The sequence below is a fragment of the Grampus griseus genome (assembly GCF_964374135.1).
Source record: "Grampus griseus genome assembly, chromosome: 4".
Classification (NCBI taxonomy): Eukaryota; Metazoa; Chordata; class Mammalia; order Artiodactyla; family Delphinidae; genus Grampus; species Grampus griseus.
This window is the reverse complement of record NC_138997.1, coordinates 45,701,910-45,726,994: the sequence shown is the minus strand read 5'-3', so window position 1 is coordinate 45,726,994 and position 25,085 is coordinate 45,701,910. Positions and strand designations below refer to the sequence as shown.

At 38.0% G+C, this 25,085-nt stretch overlaps 1 protein-coding gene across 1 annotated transcript in view; it reads right to left on the bottom strand.

Moving 5' to 3' along the window:
* CCDC158 (coiled-coil domain containing 158) overlaps nucleotides 1-13,609 on the bottom strand; it is a gene marked incomplete at both ends in the record, with an annotated part of 84,667 nt that extends 71,058 nt beyond the window's left edge. Inside the window, 5 exons of the mRNA XM_082653701.1 lie at nucleotides 882-958; nucleotides 1,320-1,647; nucleotides 1,762-1,871; nucleotides 7,050-7,267; nucleotides 13,540-13,609. Coding sequence (XP_082509827.1) covers nucleotides 882-958; nucleotides 1,320-1,647; nucleotides 1,762-1,871; nucleotides 7,050-7,267; nucleotides 13,540-13,609 — 803 coding nt within the window. The remainder of the gene's footprint in view (nucleotides 1-881; nucleotides 959-1,319; nucleotides 1,648-1,761; nucleotides 1,872-7,049; nucleotides 7,268-13,539) is intronic.
* Between the last annotated feature and the right edge of the window lie 11,476 nt (nucleotides 13,610-25,085).

Genomic DNA, 25,085 nt, shown 5'->3' with positions numbered 1-25,085 from the left:
TCTGTCCACTGAACCCCTCACCCTGCTTCTTGTTTGCCCTTGTATTGGGAGTTGAGCCTCATCACTCTCTAACGCAAACTCCTGTTGCAATAGTCTTCAATAAGGTCTTCCCTACTTTTTAAACACGTGTCAGAATAATTTTTTCTTTAACGTGAGTTTGCCACAAATCTATGAAAAAAAGATTCTGTGCTTTAGAGCTTTATAGATTTTGGAATTGCTGATGAGAGATTATAGACTTGTGGTATAGTTTCACTACAATCTTCTATACCAGTGTTCCCCAACATTTTTGGCACCAGGGACTGGTTTCATGGAAGATAATTTTTCCATGGACTGGGGCTGCAGGGGAGGAATGGTTTGGGGATGATTCAAGTGCATTACATTTATTATGCACTTTATTTCTATTATCACTACATTGTAATATATAATGAAATAATTATACAACTCACCATAATACAGAATCAGTGGGATCCCTGAGCTTGTTTGCCAATTGATTTATTATGGTCCCTGTGCAGTCAAACCTCTCTGCTAATGATAATCTGTATTTGCAGCCGCTCCCCAGCACTAGCATCACCGCCTCGGCTCCACCTCAGATCATCAGGCGTTAGATTCTCACAAGGAGCACGCAACCTAGATCTCTCGCATGCGAGGTTCACAGTAGGGTTTGCGCTCCTATGAGAATCTGATGCCACGGCAGATCTGACAGGAGGCGGGGCTCAGGCGGTAATGCGAGCCATGGAGAGCGGCTGTAAATACAGATGAAGCTTCACTCGCTCACAACCACTCACCTCCTGCTGTGCGGCCCAGTTCCTAACAGGCCACAGACCACTATCAGTCCGTGGCCCAGGGGTTGGAGACCCCTGTTCTATACCTCAGAAACCTACCTATTTTGATGTTGTTGAAGTAGTAGCTCTATTTTGTTCTGTGATTCAGATTTCAGTGTTTCAAGCTGATCCTCTACCTGGTTATAATAAAGAGATACTGATTTAGGAATTGGTAAATCTAAAGCTTGGAAAATTTAGAGATTTTCCAACAAAAGGAATGCCTTAGAAAGATGCAAACAGAAGCAATGCTAAAATCAGATACATTCTATCGCTGTATTTTATTAGACCTTTTACATTGGCTACACTCTCACGTAACTACACAGATAAGTCGAGTTAGTTCCCATTATTAACAAAGATCATTGTGGAAGTAACTTCTGCTATTTTAGAGAACAAAAATGAGAACTTGGCTTACTTTGAAGAGTTTCAAAAATTGTATGCCTAATACTATTGTCTTAATGAATTTTAATACGATATGGATGTAGTGTTCTCACCACTTACTGGAAATATCCTCCCTTTAAGATAAGAAATCTCTGTGTCTAATTCTCTTAGGATTTTACTAATAGCTGAGCCCATGCTGCGGAAGTGGATGGTAGACATGCTGTCATGGTCATATATTTTCTTGCCTGAGGCTTCTTCAAAGTCAACTAGGACTGATCGAATTTCTTGAAGCACTCGCTCATGACCAAGCATCATCTTTCTTAGCTGCTCTATCTCTGTGTTGCTGTCTTTCAGCATATCATCCTTAAGGCATTTGGCAGCCTCAAGTTCATGAATGGTATTTTGAAGCTGATTTCTTAAATCCTCCTGGGACTGACTCTCTCTTCGTCTAGGAAATAAATGAAAGAGAAGAAATAATACTGATAAAACTCAAGATTCACACAAGTGATTTTACACTACAAAGAGTAAAACTTTAAGATAGTATCAGGTAACGAATCCCAACCTGATGTCAGCCATGGCATCTCTCTCCATCTGCATCTCTTTAAGTTTTGTTTGCAAACCAATGACTGACTGTCTTAAGTAAAATGTTTGTTTCTCATGCAATTCATTGCTCTGGAAAAAAAAAAAAAAGTCCTGCAAATTAGTTTTCATTAGAGGAACGTATTTCCTTATAGCTAATAATTTCCAAAAATCTATATATCAATGATTTATTTTTATGTGTACTTCCTTCCCCCTTCACCATTGTTCGGGGCCTAATTAATCATTTCTCACCTAGGTTTTTTGAATACCTTAGTCTCACTGTCTCAACCTTGCCCTCTTTCAATCCATTCACGTTACAACCAAAACACCGTTCCTAGAACAAATCTGACTCTGGTTCAAGACAGAGATAGAAATAAACTCTGTTCCCGAGGACATGAGAATTGGTGGAAATTGTGTATATAGAAAAGTCAACCTCTGCCTCCAACTGACTTAAAAAACTTGGCAGCAGACAACTACCATTCAAAAATCAAGGTGTTCTACTACAAAGAAATTCACAAAGATCTCAAAATCAGGCACTAAGCGATCTCCCAGCACAATGGTTGATGCCCCACCTAATTATCCCAAAGTAAAGCTATCAAGTTCTGCCCTCAGGGAGACTGCCATCAGTTTTTTTACTGTTCATTCTTGAGTATGAACAAAAAGCCAAAAACCACTGAACACTTGAAGGAAGATTACAAAATAAAAAAGAGACCAAGATTAAACAAATGAGCAAATACTCAGGAAAAAAGATCCAAAGAAACAAAAAGAGATAATGCAACAGTGGAAGAACACTTCCAAAAACTTGTATTGCAGAGAAGTTTGAGAGACATTTTTGCTGTAAAGTAAGAACAGGACACTGTGTCAGAGAAGTGATCAGAGGAGAAGAGAGAGTTCTTGGAAATTAAAAATATGGTTGCAAACTAAAAAGTTGCAATAGAAATGATGGAAGTCAAGAAATGCACCCCAAAAGTAAAAAAGTAGACAAAAATTTTGAAAGAAAAGGTAAGAGATTTAGAGGTTCAACCTAGGAGCTAATATCTGACTAACAGGAGCTTCAGAAAGAGAGAATTGAGAAAACAGAAAAAAACTATCAAAGAAAAAAGAAACCAAAAAAACCTGAATTCCTCAAAGCTGAAGGGCACAAATCTGCAGGCCAAAAGGGTCCACTGAGTCCCTTTTGGTACTAGCACAGGGAAGGAAAAAACAAAAATCCACACTTAAGAACATCATAGTGGAATTTCAGAGATAAAGACCCTAAAGTTTCCAAAGGTAGACCCCAATTAAGTGAAAACATATCATCTACAAAGGAACAAGAATCAGATAGACATCTTCTCAGTCTGTGCAAGGGCACACAATATTTTCAAAGGACTGAGAGAAAATAACTTTCAGCTTTATCCAGTTTAAGTCATTATCAGAATGAAAAAATTCATATAATGTATGTCCCATATACTTCTTAAAAGTTTCTAAAGATGTGTTTTGACTAAATGAAGAAATAAATCAAGAAAGAGGAAAAGAGAAAACAGTGAATCCTGGAAATCATGAATTCAACCAGGAAAGCAGTGATAGGAATCCCAAGAAAATATCTATACAGCAGACCTAAGAAGAAACTCATCGAGACTAGACAGAAGAACTCCTAAAGGGTCCTGGGTTAAAGGAGGTTTGATAGAAAACCTATATAATAATTTTTTAATGAGGATATGATAAAGGTAAATATCAACAGTATAAGGAAAAAGCAAGGCAATTAGGAACCACAGGAAAAACAAACATTACACAGGAAAGGAAATATAATAGGTTACTACCTAATTCTGCAGTTGACAATGTTTATATAGTCAATATAAGGTAAGATCCTTTACCTTCTTTTCTAATAGTCCAGGTGAACGGCTAGAGTAGTCTGAACTTTGGATGGTAACAGTGGAAATGAAAACATTTCCATATTTGAGAAATATATGTGGTACACTGGATGGACTTGGTAGTAAAGTGGATGTCAGGGAAAATGAAGAGGTATCAGGAATGAATCAGGTTTTTGCCCTGTGCAACAATATAAATGTGGCACCATATACAGCTAGAAGAAAGGTTTGGGGGAAAGATCAGGTATGCAACTGGAAATGTTGAGTTTATGGAGCCTGAGAAACATTTCAAGTAGAAATGTCCAGTAGGAACACAGGTACACTAACTGGTGTGGAGACCAGTTAAGAGGTCTGACCAGAAATATAAACTGAACATTCACTTACATATAAATGGCAACAGAAGCTATGGGAATCACTATTACTGTCTATGGAAGGTTTTGCTGGAATAAGAAACTGAAAAAGAATGAGCTGGAGGAAAATCAGGAGAGTGTGTTTCCATGAGACCTAAGAGAAAAGAGCACTTCAAGAGGAAGAGAATTGTCATGTGTGTCAAATGTTGTTGGAAAGTCAAGTAAGACAAGGAATGTAACGGATTGATTAGATTTAGCATCACCGCTTACCCCTACTGCAGCATACATGTCCTGTTACTATCATTTTCTATTTTAAATATCTCAGCTATAAGACTGTAAATGTGTACATAAAAAGGACCACAACTTTTCCATTTTTATATATCCAGTACCTAGCATAGTATCTGTTACATAGGAGGTTTGCGATAAATATTGTAAGTACCCAAATAGCCCTGTTATTTATTTACTGATTTAACTAATTTATTGGGAGCCAGTCAAGTGTCACATACTCCGCCAGAGGATAGACTTGGAAAATTAACTGACATTGCTTCTTTTCCTCATTGGTACCTCTGTGTTTCATCTATCTATCTATCATCAATCCATCTCTTTAGTGCACTTATCATAAAGTATTGTCATTATTTGTTTATATGCCAGGCCCCCTTCAAGACTATGAACTCCTTATGAGTCCTATCTTATTCATCTTTGCATCCCCTCTACATAATACAATGGTATCTCATTTTCAGCACTTAATAAATTTATAGTTATTTTTTTAAGTGCTCACACATTCTGATGAAGTAGAACAATCTGTTAATGAATATAATAAAACGTACTAAATACTACAATAGACGTGTGTATGAAGAGCAACAAGTGTACAGAGGAGAACACACCTACTTGTGTCTAGAGGAAAGGCTTCAGAGAAGGAAACGCTTGAGCTGAGTCTTGATGGATAATAAGAATTTAACAGGTAGACAGGCAGAGAAGAGGAAATGACTTGGGCAAAGGCATGAAGGTCTAGAACGGAATGGCACATCCAGGGAAGAGTGATATCGCTAGAATGGAGGGTACATATAGGGAACAGGTAGCCGAAGAGGCTAAAATGTACAGCGAAAAAAATTCCATCACAAAGGCCTTTGTATAAGTTTGACTTCTAGGCTATAGACTATCAGGATCCAACCTGCAGCTGTAAAGCTGACTAAAGCCAGCTTCATTCTACACAAGGTCCACTTGAAATTTTTATCGAATAACTTCTATACACTACTTAGCTATGGTGTATACACATGCATCTAAAAACCGACCCCCTACCAACTGCTTTGTAAAGAAAAACCAGGTATCATGAAAGCAGGACAGTAGGCCTGAACCAATTACTAATTATAATTATAGATGAATGTCATTAATTGTAACATTTTGAGCTATTCAAGTTTCACTAAGATTACACCAAGAGCACAGCAAAAGAAACAATTAACAAAATGAAAACGACAACCTATGGATTGGGAAAAAATGGTATTTGCACATCCTATATCTGATAAGGGGTTAACATCCAAAATATATAAAGAACTCATATAACTCAATAGCAAAAATCCAAATAATCTAATTAAAAACGGGCAAAGGATCCAAATAGACATTTTTCCAAAGAAGAAATACGAATGACCAACAGGCACATGAAAAGATGCTCAATACCACTAATCACTAGGAAAATGCAAATCAAAACCACAATGAGATATCACCTCACACCTGTTGGAATGGCTAACATCAAAAAGGCAAGAGATAACAAATGCTGGTGAGAATGTGGAGAGAAGGGAACCTTCCTGTACTACTGATGGGATTATAAAAAACTGGTGCAGCCACTACGGAAAACAGTATGGAGGATCCTCAAAAAGTCAAGAAGAGAACTAACATATGATCCAGCAATTCCACTTCTGGAAATATATCCAAAGGAAATGAAAACACTATGTCGAAGCGATACCTGCACCCCCATGTTCATAGCAGCATGCTTTATAATAGCCAAGACATGGAAACAACCTAAGTGTCTCCTGACAGACGAATGGATAAAGAAGTTGAGGTATGTATGTATGTGTGTGTATATATACACACACACACAATGGAATATTATTCAGCCACAAAAAGGAGGAAATCCTGCCATTTACGACAACATGGATGGACACCGAGGGCATTATGCTAAGTGAAATACGTCAGACAGAGAAACACAAGTATCATATGATCTCACTTACATGTGGAATCTAAAAAACAAAAAACCAAAAAAACTTACACAGAAAGAGATCAGATTTGTGGTTACCAAACAGGGACGTGGGGAGAGGGGGAATTGGATGAAGGTGATCAAAAGGTACAACATAAGTACCGGGGATGTAATGTACAACATGATGACTACAATTAACACTATTGTATGGTATATATGAAAGTTGTTAAGAGAGTAATCCTAAGAGTTCTTATGACTAGGAAAAAAATTTTTTTCTTTTTTTTTTTAATCTATATGAGATGATAAATGTTAAGTAGATTTATTGTGGTCATCATTTCATGATATATATAAGTCAATTCATTATGTTGTACACCTTAAACTTATGCAGTGCTGTATGTTGATTATAGCTCAATAAAACTGGAAAAAAATTACACCATTAAGACAAGGCATTATGACTTATTATTAACAAAAGACAAATGGGTGTGTAGACTTTTCATCAGTCCAATTTTTAATAGTGAAATAGAAGGCATAGGCCAAATTAACAAGTTTAACCAATGAATCCATTATTATTATTTTTTTAAATTTTGTTTATTTATTTTTGGTGATTTTGTGCTGTGTCTTAGCTGCGGCCGGTGAGCTCCTTAGCTGTGGCATGCAAACTCTTAGTTGTGGTATGCATTTGGGATCTAGTTCCCTGATCAGTGATCAAACCCATGTCCTCTACATTGGGGGGTGAATTCTTAACTACTGCACCACCAGGGAACTCCCATGAATCCATTATTAAGTTTTTTTTTCCAGAAAGTTTGGGTTCTATTCCAAAGCTCTGTGCCTCACTGTCTCCCCAAAATGGTATCAGATACTGGAGGAAAAGAATGTAACTCACTTCATTTAGTCTTCTCTGCAAATCTTTGACTTGATGTGAATATTCTTCCAAAACACGTTCAATGTGTTCCTTTCCAGGGTAAGGAATGACTTTTCTGTGAGAATCAAGTTCCACTTCATATTTAGGGAAAAAAGGGATTTGCGTCAAAGTCCCAGTTGAAGATGTGTTTCCAATTATTGTTCCACGAATAGATGACATAAAAAATGAACCTGAAGAACCTAAAATTAAATAATTAATTAACCAATTAATTAACTTAATAATAAAATAATTTTGTGGCAAACATTATCCCAGGTAGATTCCCTTATTGAACCCTGAAGGAGCTCAAGGTCTCATGGGGAAAACAGAAAAGTGAGAGTGTCTCTGAGAGAGAAGAGCACAAGGTAAAAAGGAGGAACAGGTTAGGGAGGAGGGCGTAGTTTTACTTGACAGTGATCAAGTGATACTTGAATTAGTCTTGAAGCATCTATGAGTAAGAAGTAACTAGTCTGGAAGACAGGAGAAGAGGAAGAGCATTCCAGGCAGTGGGAACACCATCATTACTGGCGAGGGGTCTTGAAGCAGCGTGGCATACTGTGGGTGAAAGGAAGTAGTGGCCAGATATGAGAATGAAAATGTAGGACATATCACGAAGGGCCTTGTGGTCATGCCAAGGAATTTGGATTTCACTGTGAAAGCTCAAGGGAATCATTAAAGGACTTGAAGATAGGGGTAATATAACCTACACTTGTGTTCTGAAAAGGCTCTCTGGCTTCAGTGTACAGAATGCATTGGATGGGGATAAAAATGAAGGTAGAAGCTCAAAGTAGAAGAAGGCTTCCAACAGTTCAGGCAAGGCATGGCAAGGGTCTGCCCTAAAGCAGAGACAGCAGAGCTAGAAACAAGGGCATGAATTTAAGAAATATATGTGGTAAGTAAGAGAGAGGGAGACATCAAAGATTTCTCTTTAGTTTCCGGCTTCAGCAACGTCCAAGTAACGAAGTTGATTTGCAAATACTGTACATGGACTTGAAGTCTGGGAGAGTGTTTTACTTTAGAGATAAGCTTCTGGGAGTCAACAGCATATGAGTTCTAATGAATCCTTGGAGTCAAGGGGATCATCTAGGGGCAGCGTACAGAGTGAAAAGAGAAGAGGATCAAGCAGAGCACTCTGAGGAAATATTCACATTTAAAAGGAAGACAAAGGACGTAAAACCCAGTAAGAGTCACAGAAGACACACGAAGATTTTCAAGAACCACCGCTGGCTTAAACTGAGGGACAGAGACAGTATGAGATGGAGAGAGGCTTTTCTACAAGCAGGCTGAAAAAAGCCACCCAGCTGGAAACATATGCTACCTTTCATGCAAAAGGGAGGAGAACTCAGAGTCAGACCCAAGAGTCCAGTGGATGGTGCCAGGAACCATGGAGACTCATCCCCAGGCCTGGGTCCTAATCCATCAGCTAGTCCTGAGTGGTCAGCCTGTGCCCAGCTGGATTTCAGAACTGTGTGCATATGTGCTTCCAGACATATGTGCTTCCTGTTTACTGCTTCCTCAATAGGAGTGGACAGTGGTTATCCTGTGCCTGGCTACCATTGCATGTTGGGTGTCACAAGTCTTCAGATAACGAGGAACTCTACTCAAGGAGCTGTATTTAAGGGATTACAATTAAGGAGTTTCATCCATACTTGAATCTAATTTAGGTAAAGGTATTCTGGCCTTTCAGGGAGTGCTGTAGTGTGATCAGGCTATTAGGGGCCTTCTTAGGAAAGTGAATATATTTTGCATGTGAGAGAAATATAGATAATCTGTGACCAGAAAGTAAACTTGCAGTGGTTTTAAAATATGTCCACATATTCTTTGCTACTCCTCCCTTAAATAGGTGGAGGTTAATTTCCCTCTTTGTAAGAAAGGAGAAACAAGAGTGTATGTGTATGTGTACATGTATGTACATATATGGATATGTGTCTATGTGTGGCATTTGCTTAATTTTGCACAAAAGAAACGCTGGAACAATAAGACAGAATCTCATGAAAACAGCTATCTATAGGAGTATAGGGATGGGTGGAAACAGAATGGAAAACATAGGGATGGCAGCAAGACTCTACTGAATATACCTTTTTATAAAGTTTTCACTTTTGAGCCGTATACATGTTATACATATTCAAAAAATAAAATTGAAAACTAACAGAAAAAAATAAACCTAAGTGTACAGTAAGTTGACAACATAACCTCACAGAGAAAATAGTCCCTTTCAAATAACTTTAGAACACAGTACCCTGACTGCACGTGAACTTAACTTAGCAGGTAGGCTGTTAATATAACAGGTGTCGTTACAATTCTGAAACAATTTTGTGTGTACCGTGTAAGAGAGAAAACAAGTAAACACACTGAAGTTGTTGGAAACTTGAGTTTTCACTGTAAGGGAAATACAGATATGGAATGGGGGGAAGATGAGGAAGAACTCTGTGGTACTGGATTTGAGAATTACCAGTGTGAACTGAAGGGAAAAAAAATCTAATTCCAAGCTTTAGACACTGAACACTCCTAGACACAGTGACACTTCAGTAGCAATAAGCACACGAGATCTTGGTGTGTGAATACTATTTCCTACTAGAAGGAACCAGGGCTCTTTAGTGAATAGCTGATTCCAGGTCTGGTGGAACAGGAGGAAAAGTACAGCCTGGAACATTCTGATGTGCCAGAAACTAATGAAGTGGGCCATGTTTTAAAAAGACACAGAATTGGCTTAAAGGGGCTGGCCAAATTTGGTACAACTGAGCATCAAAACAACAGTGACAACAATACATTATAGCACTGTGAATTAAAAACAACCTATGGATCTAGAGTGATAATAATAAAAGAAAAGCTTTTCTTTCCTGAAAAATGTAGGTTAATAACTATGGTGAAATTAGAAATCATCGGGCTTCCCTGGTGGCTCAGTGGTTGAGAGTCCGCCTGCCGATGCAGGGGACACGGGTTCGTTCCCTGGTCCGGGAAGATCCCACATGCCGCGGAGCGGCTGGGCCCGTGAGCCATGGCCGCTGAGCCTGCACGTCTGGAGCCTGTGCTCCGCAGTGGGAGAGAACACAACAGTGAGAGGTCCGGGTACCGCAAAAAAAAAAAAAAAAAAAATTAGAAATCATCAATGTAATAATTGATTCAAGTAAGGATCTTCAATTGACGCTAAAACCACTGAATGGAAGGTTATTTAGTACTAGGATATTCACAAGGTCTCAAAGGGCCATCCTATAGGTTACTTATTTATTGTAAAGGAGAAAATATGACTGTAAATTAGCAGGATCTGGCATTATGTGTTCCCTAAAGTATGATGTAAAAGTATAAATTGTCACCTACGTAAAACTCTTGCCAAATGAGTTTCATCTGAATCTAAACATGAGAAACAATCAGAAAAAATCTAGAATGTGGAACATCCTACAATACAACTGGTCTGGACTCTTAAGGAAAATGCTATGAGAAACAACAACAAAAGGAGGGAGGATGGTTACAGATTTAAAGAGAATAAAGAGACCAAACAACAAAATACAGTGCATGATCTCTAGATTTTTTAAAATGCTAAGTAAAACTTTTTTTGGAACAACTGGGGAAATTTAAATATGAATATGAATTAGATGATAACTGCATAGACAGTAATTTTCTCAGATACAATGATGTGGCAATGTAGGAAATCATCCTTTTTCTAAGGAGATGCACATGCAGGTTTTGAGGCATGAATAATGATGCCTTCAACTTCAGCAAAACGAAATATAAATTGTAGGCATAGAGATAAAGCAAATATGATAAAATGCTGACAACTGGTGCATCAGTTGAAGGGTATTTAATGTATTCAACGCACTATTTTTTCAATTGTTCGACCATTTTGAAAAAATTCGAAATAAAATGTTGGGCAGGGGGAAGAGTTCACTGCATTTGGCAAAAAAGAGAAAATCTAGTCATTATGGCCAGAGTGATTTCATTGGAATACTAGGTTCAAAAGTCCTAAGGCAGTGGTTCACAGAGTGAATGGATGGTGAAGATGTGGACAAGCGAACACAGACTTGTCTTTCAGACGGCACAGCTGTGAAGGAAGAAGGCGCACGGAAGGCGCAGGTTGAGGAGAGGTTTTCATTTTTGTTGTTTTGGTTTGTTATATTTCCTTGTTAGTGGTTTTAGGCTTGGAGAGATTTAGCATGTTTACTTTGATGGATAAGTACAAATGGAGAGAGAGGGACTGAAGATATCGGAGTGAGTGGGGCCCAAGACTCTGCAGAGATCCTGGAGCCAAACCTCCGAGGAGGCTGAGCTGCTGCGAGCGGGGGTGGGAATTAAAGCATGAGTAGCAAATTAGGAGGGTACCTCCTCCACGGAACTATGAAGAGGCACGGACTGTGAAGAACAGTGAGTCTTAGGGGCAGCAGAGGAGAGGGTAGGAGAATGCCAGCCGAATGGCGTATTTTCTCTGCAAATCAGGAAATGATGTCATCTGAGAGTGAGGAAGATGGTGGCAGAGTGAGGGGCTTGAGAATGGTGTAATTTTGAAATAAGTGTGGTGAGAAATTAGAGACAGAACTGGCTAAGATTAAGAGAAAGATTCCTCAGCAGCATCGGGGGCCCAGCTGAGATGGCAAACTATGACTCTCAAGTGGCAAATTCGTGGAAAATCCACATTAGTGTATTTTCTTCCAGCAGCCCAGGACAAAAATGGAAAAGGCAGTCAGCCTGAAAGGACTGGGATTCTCCTGTAAGAGTGCAAAGAAGAATAAGAGAAAGAGGAAGCTGAGGATATTGGCAAGTGATAAAGAAAGTGAAGATAGGAAGAGGCTGATAGTTTAGGAGAAAATAGCAGAAGGTAGAGCAGCTGTTCTCAGCCCTTGTTGTAAACCAGGAACACAAGGAGAGCTTTAAAAAAAAAAAAAAACCAGTGGTGCCCAAGCCCCATTCCAGATCTCCCGAATTAGCCTCTCTAGGTGTGGTTCTAAGCCATTTAAAAGTTTAAAGTCTCAAAAAGTGATTTTCACGTGGAGCCATGGTTGAGAACCACTACCTTCATAAGGCAGAAAAATAAGTGTTGCAGGAATAAGAGAGTGAGAGTGCTAGAAGATAGCAGGCTGGATTCCAGAAGTCCAACAGTTCTTGGCAATAAGATCCAAGATAGGAAAGTGAGTAGCTAGAGTACAGGTCAAAACAATTAGAACTAAAAAGGTGGAGAAGCCGTGAGTCTAAGATCTTAGACGGGTCGTCCATGAGGGCGATGGTATTACGGGATGATGATGTGCCTGGGGAGGGAGAGACAGCCCATGAGCTAAGTGCCCATGTCCCTGAGGATGAGGGATATCGTGTAGATGGGGAGGTGAGCAGGGTTGATGGCTATAGTAGGATGGAGGTGACAATGGCATGAGCAGCCTAAGGAGCAGAAGCTTTTACAAAATAAAGGTGCCAAAATAAAAGTTTTCAGCACTGTTTCACTGCGCTTAGAAACGGTGAAACAACACCTATAACTGAGAATAAACTCTGGCTGCATTCTTTCAGATGAGACAGACATGACAGGGAAAGCAATTACGGCTGTGCAGGTCACCTGCCTGACTCCAAGATAATCCATTCTCTGTCCTGCCCCTATTCTGCTGTGTGTTGTAGAGAACTTCTTTTCCTAGGCCCCGTTCCCAACTTGTTTCCAGGACAGTTCGCAGTGGGAGGTACCGGCAAAAGACCAGAAGGCCAGAGGAAGGGAGAAGCTAAGGGACCGCTCCTCTCTCCTGCCTCTGACAGGCTTCTGGCAGTGAGGGGTGGCTTCAGCTCCCACAGGCAGCCGTCCCCATGGCTCTAGCTCCTGCTTGTACCTACGCCTTATGACAGTTCCCATTCTGAGGGTCCTTCTAGCCCAAAGGCTGGTAGCAGCTTCCTACAGTGGCTCATCTCTGAGCCTTCTCAGCTCTTTCAACACCTGTGTTGTCAATTCCCTGTATTAAATGTCACCTATTTATTCCTACTGTTTCTGTTTTCCTGCCTGCTCTCTGTTGACTGAAATAATTTTCATCAGAGTTGATGGGGGGCCTGAACTAGGACAGCAGTCATGGGAATGGAGAGGGAAAATGCACTCAAGACACATTTCTGAGAATAGAGAAAGCAGGACTTGGTACCTGACTGGATGGGGGGCGGGGGGCGTGAGAGAAAAGAAGTCACCATGATGCAGAATTGGGGCTTAGAGCAGACCGAGGAAGAGAAGGCATTTAGAGAAACGTGGCATGTGCTTAAGTTCCTCAACTTGAAAACAATCTTCAAACCAAAAAATAATGTAAACACATGCTAAAAAATAGATATGCTATTTTTAAAAGACTAAACAATTTCTTCCTCATAAGGCAGAATTATAAATAATCTGGTAAACATTCATGAGCAAGGTCTGTGCCTTGCACAGTTAAAATCAAAACATACTGAAAAAAATAGCAGCTTGAATGAATATTACGAATACTGCTTAGTTCTAATTTTTTTCCCATTTTGTTTTATAAAAATTACTTACCTGCATTGGATGTAATGCCACTACTTGATAAAAGATCCTCATTATTTGAGTCACAAGGGTTTTGTTCCATATTAAATATTTGCTACCTCTTCTTAGAGATCTTGAAATATGAATGCTTCCCTATTTAGTTCTTTTAGTTCTTATCTAGAAAAGACAGGGATTCGATCTTTATTAATAAGGTATTACATGAAAAAAGTTCATAGAGGAGGAACTGACTATATTCACATTTGAAAGATAATAGCAATTTTTCACCAGGAAAATATTTACACAGAGATATTTTATTATTATCTAACATTAATAAGTGAAGAGAATCTTACTGTAAAACTTATTGATTTTAAAGGCCAAGTGGCTTATTAGAGACAATCTAAAAATAAAAAACTAACACTTTAATTATTATGATTATTAGCACTCTGATTTGGGGCAGAGTTTTTCCTCAAGTCTCTCTCATCACGTTACACTGTCAAATAATGGAAGAAGACATTTCCTCAGTAAAAAGCCACAAATTAGGAAAAGAGATCACAAATCAGCAAATTAGAAATCATTAATAAAAGGTAAAGACTTCTTTGATATCAAACAGGGCTCATAATTTTAGATTAGGCCAAGAGGGTCTTCTGGGTTTGGAAAACACTGGTGGCCTGATTCCAAATCTCCTCCTCATCCTCTGAATATCCATAAAATCAACAAGAACAACAAATAAATAAAAGCACATGGGCTCCAAGCCTTCAGCATTCCCAGAAGACAGAGAATACCATAGCCTTCAAATTGTCTGTAAGGAGAGGGAAATTGTTTTCCAAAAGTTCTCCCATATTCTACCAACCAGTACTGCAGGCCTGTGAGTATGGACAACAGGAAAGGAGAGGCTGAAAAGACTGAAAAGGAGTAGAGGACTGAGAGGAAGCACAGAGTCACCCCGGGAAGTGAAGAAGAAAGGCCAGGTTACTAAGCACAGGATGGAACATGATAGTGTGTAGCCTTGGCTATGCAGTAAGGGCTTGAAAGTGGGTGGGCACCAGCAGTGTCAGCCTCAGAGAAGAATGTTTCTGGGGGAGAATCAGATATGGAGACATGGCAGTAAAGGGAAGAAGGAAATGAGAGGGGAAAATTCAGGAACCAGCAGAAACAAAAAGAAGCAAGATATGCCAGTGCTCCTTCTACCCTTCCCACCCAACGTCCCCACCACCATCCATAAAAGGGAACACGTAGAAGATGGCTCTCTCAGACAAGGAATCCTGTCCACTAAATGAATAAAAATAGATAAAAGTAGAACACATCCATACAAAACTACAACAAAATGTCAGAAAATGTGGATAAACTCTTTTTTGCCTATGAAGAGTCCCCCCATACCCTCCCCGCCAACAAACACGAAGTCAAAGAAAATTGTAACACAACACTCCAAACTGAACTAAATATTCTCAAGCAAGCATTTGGGGGTGATTAAAAGTCACCCTTGAATGAGAAGTGTAAATGTAAGAACAGAAGTGGACAAGAAACAATGAAAAAAGCAAAAAATCAGGAAGAAATGAAATGAGAGTTGATTAAAGTAAGGAAAGAAAGAAAAGAAAAAGACAAAATTATATCATAAATGAAGACCAAATTACAAAGTACACAGGGAGGAGAGACTGTAAACTTAATAAAAGGCATTGAAGAAAACCAGGAAAACAACCAAGAGGATGAAAACTGAGATAAAGAAATAAAAAGGGTGGGAGAGGAAGTGAATGAAATGGAAGACAGGCAAAGAAGGTTGAACATAATTGGTGTCCCTGAAGAAAAAAGTCAAAAAAAAAATGAAACAGAACTATTATTTAAAATAATCTAAGGAAGCTTCCTATAAATAAAGGAGGATCCAAATCTACACATTTTTCATACTAGGGAAAATCGACCAAGAATGATCAACTCTGAAATATATCCTAATAAACCATGTTAAGACTTCAAAGATTATGAAAAAATCCTCAGGGCCTTCAGGCAAAAAAGATGAAATAACATACAAAGGCAAGAGGATTAGAATGGCATCAGATTATTCAAAAACAACATACAAATCAAGGCAACAGAAGAGCAGCATTTTCAAGAAATCTAAGGAAAGAAAGTATTGATTTAAACCAAGGATATTATACCCAGCCAAGATCTTCAAAAGATTCAAAGGCACAGAAAAGCAGTTTTGAATGCACCAGAACACTGTACATTAAGTGCCCCTTCTGAGAAATCAACTAGAGGGAGTGAAGCTTCATCCAACCAACAGATGACCAGCAAATGTGGCCAAATGGTAACAACTGGTGAAAATCTTGGTTTTTCTCTAGGTTTTAAATTTTCCAAAATAAAACTTGGGAAAAAAGATAAACATTTGAAAAAAAAAAAAAAGATGACTGGGAACACTGAAAAAAGACTGATGGTGAACATTTAAATATTCAGTTGCAAAGTTGAGACTAAAACATGGGTGGGATAATGGCACTGAAGAATAACATATAAATATTATATGTGTGACAATGGAGAAGAGATGTAACTAAAGATGGGAAAAGAGAAAAAAAGGGAAAGTAGAATGCCATTGGTTGTAAAAGGTACCATTTAAAACTGACAAAAAGCAAAAGGTAAAGAAAGAAAAAGAAGGGGGTTATAGGTGCAGTATAGAAAGTACTAAGGCAAAGGTAACCATTAGAATAAAAATACAAATCTTCTTAAGTGACAAAAGAATTTTAAAAAGAAAAAGTAAAGAAGAAACACCAAATAAACACAGTAAATATAATACTTGCAGTAATTACACCAGAAGATAATAACATAATAACACTGTGACAGAATTTAGACCAAACACAACAGTCACATCAATAAACCTGAAGGGACTTAACTTGCCTATTCAAAGAGAAGTATTTTCAAATTGGCTCTTAAAAATTTCAACACTGTGCTGTACACAAGAGGACACTAATAGGCATAGATTCAAAAAGACTACAAATAAAGTGATGGACAATGATTTGCTAGGCAAATGAAAGCAGTAAGAAAGCATGGGTTGGCCATACTACCCAAAGCAATCTGCAGATTTAATGTGATCCCTATCAAATTACCCATGGCATTTTCCACAGAACTAGAACAAATAATCCAAAAATTTATATGGATCCATAAAAGACAGAGAATTGCCCAAGCAATCCTGAAGAAAAAGAACAAAGCAGGAGGCATACCCTGACTTCAGACAATACTACAAAGCTACAGTAATCAAAACAGAATGGTACTGGCCAAACAAACATATGGATCAATGGAACAGAATAGAGAGCCCAGAAATAAACCCACACACCTATGGTCAATTAATCTTCGACAAAGGAGGCAAGGATATACAGTGGGATATACAGTCTCTTCAGCAAGTGGTGTTGAAAAGTTGGACAACTGCAGGTAAATCAATGAAGTTAGAACACATCTTCGCACCATACACAAAAATAAACTCAAAATGGCTTAAAGACTTAAATATAAGACATGACATCATAAAACTGCTAGAAGAGAACATATGCAAAACATTCTCTGACAAAAATTGTACCAACGTTTTCTTAGGTCAGTCTCCCAAAGCAATATAAATAAAAGCAAAAATAAACAAATGGGACCTAATCAAACTTATAAGCTTTTGCACAGCAAATGAAACCACAAATAAAACGAAAAGACAACCTATGGACTGGGAGAAAATATTTGCAAATGATGCGACAGACAAGGGATTAATTTTCAAAATACATATATAAACAGCTCATACAATTCAATAACAAAAAACAAACAACCCAATTGAAAAATGGGCAGAAGACCTAAATAGACATTTCTCCACAGAAGACATACAGATGGCCAATATGCACATGAAATGATGCACATGAAATGATAATAATACTAATTATTAGAGATATACAAATCTAAACTACAATGAGGTACCACATCACACCAGTCAGAATGGCCATCAATAAAAAGTCTACAAATAATAAATGTTGGAGAGGGTGTGGAGAAAAGAGAACCCTCTTATGCTGTTGGTGGGGATGTAAATTGGTGCAGCCATTATGCAAAACAGTATAGAGGTTCCTCAAAAAACTAAAAATAGAGTAGCCATATGATCCAGCAATCCTACTCCTGGGCATGTACCCAGACAAAACTCTAATTCAAAAAGATACTTGCACCCCTATGTTCATAGCAGCACTATTTACAATAGCTGAAACATGGAAACAACCTAAATGTCCATTGACAGATGAATGGATAAAGAAGACGTGGTATACAATGCTATACAATGTACAATGGAATATTACTCAGCCATAAAAAAGAATGAAATAATGCCATTTGTAGCAACATGGATGGACTTAGAGATTATCATAATAAGCTTATCATAATAAGCAAATAAGCGAAGTCAGTAAGAGAAAGACAAATACCATATGTCTTATATGTGGAATCTAAAATACGACACAAATGAACATATCTAGGAAACAGAAACAGACTCACAGAAATAGAGAACAGACTTGTGGTTGCCAAGGGGGAGGGAGGTGGGGGAGGGAAGGACTGAGAGTTTGGGATAAGCAGATGCAAACTATTATATATAGGATGGATAAACAACGAGGTCCTACTGTACAGCACAATACTCAATATCCTGTGATAAACCATAATGGAAAAGAATATGAAAAAGAATATATATATGTGTATGACTGAGTCACTTTGCTGTACAGCAGAAATTAACACAACACTGTAAAACAAATATACTTCCATAAAATTTTTTTAAAAAGCATGGGTTAAAATCCTGATACCAGACCAAGTAGTCCTCAAGCCAAAGAGTATTAAATAAGACAAAGGGCACTTAAAGTTAAAAGCTGCATTCCACAGTAAAGATATAATACCTCTGATTCCATGTATCATGTAACACAGCAACAACTAAGATAAAACATAAATTACAGGAAACGCAATAAGAACTAGAAACACAGTAATAATGAGAGACTTTAACAGGCCACTCAGTATGAGATAGGTCAAGCGGCCAAAAAATAAGTAAGGATATAAAAGATTTAGATGAAATAATCACTAAGGTAGACTTTTTGGATATATACTGAACACTACATTTTGATAATAGAGACTATACCTTCCTCTCAAGTGCACATGGAATAGTCACAAAAACCAATCATACTTTAGGGCACAAATAAAAGATCAGTAGGTTCCATAAACAGAAATGTGACAAACATCCACCTCTGGTCACAATGTAATAAAACTAGAAAATAAAAATAAAAGTAAAACCCAAAAGCAAAAAGGCCTTTCCACTTGGAAATTAAAAGGCCTTGTATTAAATAACTCATGTGATAAGAGAAATATAAACAGAAATTTAAAAATTTCTGAAAAATAATGACAATGAAAGCACTACATATCAGAATCTGAGATACATTAAAGCAATGCAGGGACTTCCCTGGTGGCGCAGTGGTTAAGAATCCACCTGCCAATGCAGGGAACACGCGTTCGAGCCCTTGTCCAGGAAGATCCCATATGCCGCGGAGCAACTAAGCCCATGCACCACAACTACTGAGCCTGCGCTCTAGAGCCCGGGAGCCACAACTACTGAAACCCGCACACCTAGGTGCCCGTGCTCCGCAACAAAAGAAGCCACCGCAATGAGAAGCCCGCGCACCGCAACGAAGAGTAGCCCCTGCTCGCTGCAACTAGAGAAAGCCCATGCACAGCAACGGAGACCCAACGGAGCCCCCCCAAAAAATAAATAAATAAACAACAGACTTAAAAAAAAAAACAATGCAAAGAGGAAAATTCCTAGCCTTAAACACCTATTTCAATTTTAAAAAAAGAATGATAATAAGTGAATTAGATTTCTAACACAAAAAGGTAGGGGGAAAAAGTATAACAAAAGAAAGCACATGGTAGGAAATAATAAAGATAAAAGCAGAAATTAATGAAGAAAACAGAAAAACAACAGATCAAAGTAATGAATCAGAATCCTGATTCTTTAAAAAAATATAGGCAAGGACCATCAAAATGATGGAAAGAGGAAGATCACTTATAACATACTGCTTACCATTTTTACATTAATGCACAATGTAAGCATAGTGTTAAATTTAAAAAAAAAAAACTTCTGAGCTAAGAAGAATTTTTGTTGAACAGAATTCCTTTTTATTTCACTCACAGTTTCTCCCTTTAGATTACTGAGGTGCCACCTGTCAAAACAACAATTAGATAAATTCTACCTTAATATGTTTTGTGCTATCATTTTTAGGAAATACGTAGTAGGTAGGGAGACATTGCATAAAGAATTATAACAAATGGAATGTTACTCAAGATTGCTAGGCAATTTAAATGTTCTAACAGAAGGAATTGCTATTTGGGAAAACCTCTCATTTAAACAAGTGTTATCATGAATGTCTGCTGTATAATTTAGCTTACACACTAAAGTGATGCATTTGGGGATTCTTCAGGATGATGAAAGACAGTAAGAACATGTAAATTACTGAGTAATGTTATTATCATAAATTACAGTTAGATCAAAAGCATGAAGGAATGAGCAGGACAGGCTGAATCAAAGCCCAGCATTGCGAGATCATACACTAATCCACTCCGCTTGATACCAGAGTTCTGGGCATCAAGAAGGAAACAGAACCTACAAGCAAGATAAGCAGAACGGGTACTAGAAGTTGGAGAAAAGAGAAGAAAGGAAAAGGTTTGACTTCAAATTATTCTGATAAGGAAACCATGTTCTACTTTGGCATAAGATGATGATAATAAACTCATTAATTCAGTATCCACTGATTGTTGGTAGGATATTAGGAGCCACAGTCCTTCAGAGGGAAATTTTTTCTTAGAAAATTAATAAAGAAGACAGCACAGGTTTATCTACTTAAACAAGAATTTTAAAACCATTTATTTGTAAAGATGCTTAGCACTTCTACTTGTCAATGCTGCTAGCTATTTTATGTACCGTAGAGTAATGAAATCTGTCTTTAAAAAAGTATTTGTAATCTAGATTTTCACTATTTTAGCCTGACCAAATCATTAAACTGGTCAAATCATTCAGTGTTTCTCTACTTGCATTGAATTGTAAGAACTGAAAGATAATTCCTATTTTCAGGCATAATACTTATTAAATTACTAAGGATTCCTGGGAAAAGAAAGGTTTTTTTTCCTCAGTAAGTCATAAAATTGTGAAAACGCTGCACTTTGTTGATTTGGGGATCAAAACATGAACTTACATGTGTCTGATTTAAATCTCTGAGTAAAGTACACACATAAGATCTTGGCGTCTTCTAGTATGCTCAAGATTTATTAAGAACAATTCTACCTGGTTTAAAATTATGAACAGGTTCACATTGAAAGGAGCCTTAAATTTCTGACGAATAATAGCTAGGTAAAGACTCTACTCTTGTTATTTAATTGGAATGTTGCAGAAAAGGCCTTAGAAACCACAGACCACCAAAAGAGGGCTTTTGGAGGAAAATAGTTTATAGGCTTTAGCTTTTGCTACATAGTTGAGCTAAAAGACTTAAAACTATCTCCTGGGTTCTTACCCCTTCTCCTTGGCTTCCAAAAGGCCGTGGTGACTGTACACCCACTTTCCCTAATGTGACCAGTCTTCACCTTGATTTCTTTCCTTATGGCTACGTAAGGTGGACCTCTCATGTGACTGTGATAAAATGTGACTATCTCCACAGTAAGCTGATTTAGAATCCATGCTCTATTTTGATTGGGAAAGATTATGTATAATGTGTGTTATATTTAGATTACTGGATTCGTCAACTAATGACTCAAGCCCCTAGAGTGCCACCTCTCACAGAAGCCTGAGACTGGTGATTTTATAAAACTGGTCCATACTCTTGTAGAACCAGTCTGCAGGAATGTTTCCCCTAGAAAATTCTAAGGTACCCCAAGATTGATACAAATACCACATATCTGGGCGGGTACAGTTTCAGAAACGCAATGAGGAGAGCAATTATTACTGAATAACCCTTTATTGCCTGAGTTATTGTTGTTACCAATAACTTCACATCACTCTTACTGTCTGCTTTCTCAATCACATTCTTTCTCCCTAGATGTTGTCATTGACTGTCAGCGTTCAAATCCTAGCTCTGTGATCTACCACCTATGTGACCTTGAGAACTATATTTAACCTCTGTAAGACTATAAGATGGAGATAGAGTATATACCTCAAAAGAATAAGAGTTAACTGAGATAACTCAAGTCAGCCTTACTATACAGTACTTGCCTCAATCTACAGGTACATAGTGCCACAGTAAGCCATGAATAACAATATTGTTTTTAAAATTTAGGCAGTGTACACCCCCTCACTTGCCCATAATAAATGGCTATATCTTTCTATATATCTAGAAAGAAGATATAAGTTTCATATAGGTCCACTAACAGAAAAGAGAGTGAGTTTAAAATGCATTGAGTAAACACAGGGACCATTATAATATAATGGAGAATTAAGCTATTTAGACCCTACTTCACCAGTACATAAAACCATCTTGTAGGGAGGCAGCACATAAGAAGCACAGAACTTAGGATCAGGGCATGTAATTCTGTCATTGGTTACCTGTGAAAGCATGGGCAAATCTTTTCACATCTTTGAGCCTCAATTTCCACCATTATTAAGTGAGGTTACGGTTATGTTTTCCAACCGTAACCCCGACTACACACCCTCCTCTCTGCCTCCCAAACACCTTTATGGAATTCAGAAGGCTCCACGGAGCAGAGTTTGAAAACCACAGAGATAAACCCCTTATAACTTTATTATCTTAGATACTCCAGCCTAAGCATTCATCAAGTTTAAGACTTCAGGCTCTAAAATTAGATACAGATATAATAAATTAGTGTATCAGTTGTATTTAGTCACAATTCTTAAATATAACTCAAAGTAAAACAAGAAATACCTTAAAATCTGGATATTCTTATTTTCACTTATACTATTAACACCTGAAAAAAAATTTTTTTAATCTGCTCATTAATATATAGAATACTTCATTATCTGAAATTTATTATTTTCAAAAAGTTCAATTTGCAAGTTAATTTTCATCACTTAAGATCTTGACAACACCTAAAACACACACATACAACAACACAGCAGCAACAAAACTAAATTCTTTTTCCTTTGGGCTTATCTTGTATATGAAAGTATGTTTTAATATTATAGCCTATGGCACTTATCTAGGCTATGTTTATACAACAGAACATGTTCAATTATATGCTCCCTATTTATTGGCCCAATGCTAATCTTGTTGGTATAGGTCTCATTGACATTATCAAGATAGCGCAGCAAGTAAACAATATAGGCCCGTGTCTACATTCCCAGACCTGACCTTTCTCCAGGTACTGTCCAAGCTGACTTAAATAGACCCCCTGAATGTCTTCTGACCATTTAAACTGCTTTTCACTGCTGGAGATACTTTGACCAGGTAACAGCTCTTATGCTTGGTTAGAAAAGTTACTGAGCAGAGGAACTTCTGTCTATAAATCAGAAATAGGTCAGAAATGGGTCTATAAATCTTAAGCAATGGAGCTGAGATAAACAACTAGGGTTTTTGGACTATCTCAGTGGAATCTAAGTAAGCAGTTGCCTCATTGGAAAAATGAATGACAATACAAGTATCAAATCACTGTGGAATACACCTAAAACTAATATAATGTTATATATCAATTATACCTCATTGGAAAAAAAGAATGACAATATTCTATGTTCAGAATGAGGATAATGAACAGAAGTAAAGGGAGGTAGGTTCTAGCTCAGGGTGGAAATGGACATTCTAAAAACTAGAGCACCTTGGATATTTACATGGTGGACTTCCTTGTGAGGTGTTCAAACTGAGGGTGGATGAGCATTCGTTGGGATGCCAACTTGCCACTGGCTGTCCTCCCTTGGGCAGAGTATTGGACTAGAAGAAGTGTAAGATCTTCTCCAATCTGGACATTCTATGATTTTGTATGGAGAACATTCATCAAAAAGATGACCAGGAATACAGTGACTTCTCACAGATGATTTCAGTCAACAGCAAAGCCAGATAGGGACAATTCCACTGCTTCCAGCAAGTTTCATGCTCTTTTGTTTAAAAATTTTGGCTCTAGATAAATTTTAATGAAATCTGTTCCTTTAACACCTCTGCATATATGTTTACAGTCACCTTAAATTCATCTTATCCCAAATCTGGTTTCTTTTCCTTCCCACCTAACCTGTTTTCTAGGGCATTCTCAGATAGTGATACCATAAACCCAACTTCCCAAGTCAGACATTTCAGTGTCTTCACTCTTCATCTATTCAAACTCCACATTCTGTTGAGTCTATCTCTGTAACACCTTTTAACTCAGTGAAGGAGACTTAAGTGTGGTCAAAAGTTATAAGGAAGCCTCATCTTCACTCCCTTGACGCACACTGTGCACCATTCAGTGTTTACTAGCTGTGTCCTGAGCATGTCCTGCTCTTTCAGGACCCTGTTTGTATTTATACTCTTCTTTTTCTTCCTCCTTTCTTCCCAGCAAAATCCTCTCCAGTTTAGCTTTCAGGGATGTGGAGAAAGAGGTTCAAAACTATGTAACTGGTAGCAATGTACACTGATCCAGTCTTTAAAATCAGTGTTCTAATAAAAAGGGAACGAAAACTGCCCAATGCCTCTGAAACATATAATTTAATGTAGGGGACTATATTTGGAGGACATGCTCCCCTTACTCTTCTCACATCAAAAGTAGTAAGCTTTAATTAAATCACTCATGCATATAAAACACTTAGCACAGGGCCTGGTACAAAGTAGACCTCTGGTAATTATTCATTACTGTTGTTAGCATTTTGATGGTTTACAATGTATTGCTGCTATGAATAGTGCTTCTGTAAATATTGGAGATAGAACTTTCTAAGATCATGACCAATCAAGTTTCTGCCCTTGTGGATCTTATATTCTAACGGAGAAAGACACTAACCAAACAAATCAAAAATATAATTTTAGAGATTGGTCAAGTGCAATGATGAGAATAACACAGGGTAGTAATAATATACAGAGAGAAGGAGTTGAGACTACTTAGTTAGGGTAGGTCAGGGAAAGACTTCCTGAAGTGACATGTGAGCTGAATGACAAAAATTCAGCCCTGCAGAGGATTGGGAAGATCTTAAGAGGAAGTGCTACATGCAAAGGTCCTGAGATGAGAGGGCTAAGGGTTCACTGACTGCCAGGAAGGAGGCTACCGAAGCTGCATGTAGTCCAGGGAGAACGGGAGGTCTGCTTATAGACAGCCAACTGTGTACTGTGCCCAAAGAAATGCTGTGCTTATTAGCAGTTCCTTTCCTAAATTATCCTGAGAAGTTGCTGGTGAGGTTGGCTGGTGGTAGAGCTCACGGGGCCTTGAAAAAGTCATACTAATGACTTTGGGGTTTATTCTATAATTGCAGTGGAAAGCCACTGGAGGATTTTAACCAGAGGAATATAATCCTCTAGCGGCTGGGTGGGAAATATACTGAGTAGAAGGCGCCAGTTATGAGGCCACTGGAGCAGTACAGCAGAGGAACTAAAACCTTAACTCTAAAGGAGGCCAGTGATCTAGAGTGGATTGGTGCTGGGATTGGGAATGGTGATTGACTACAA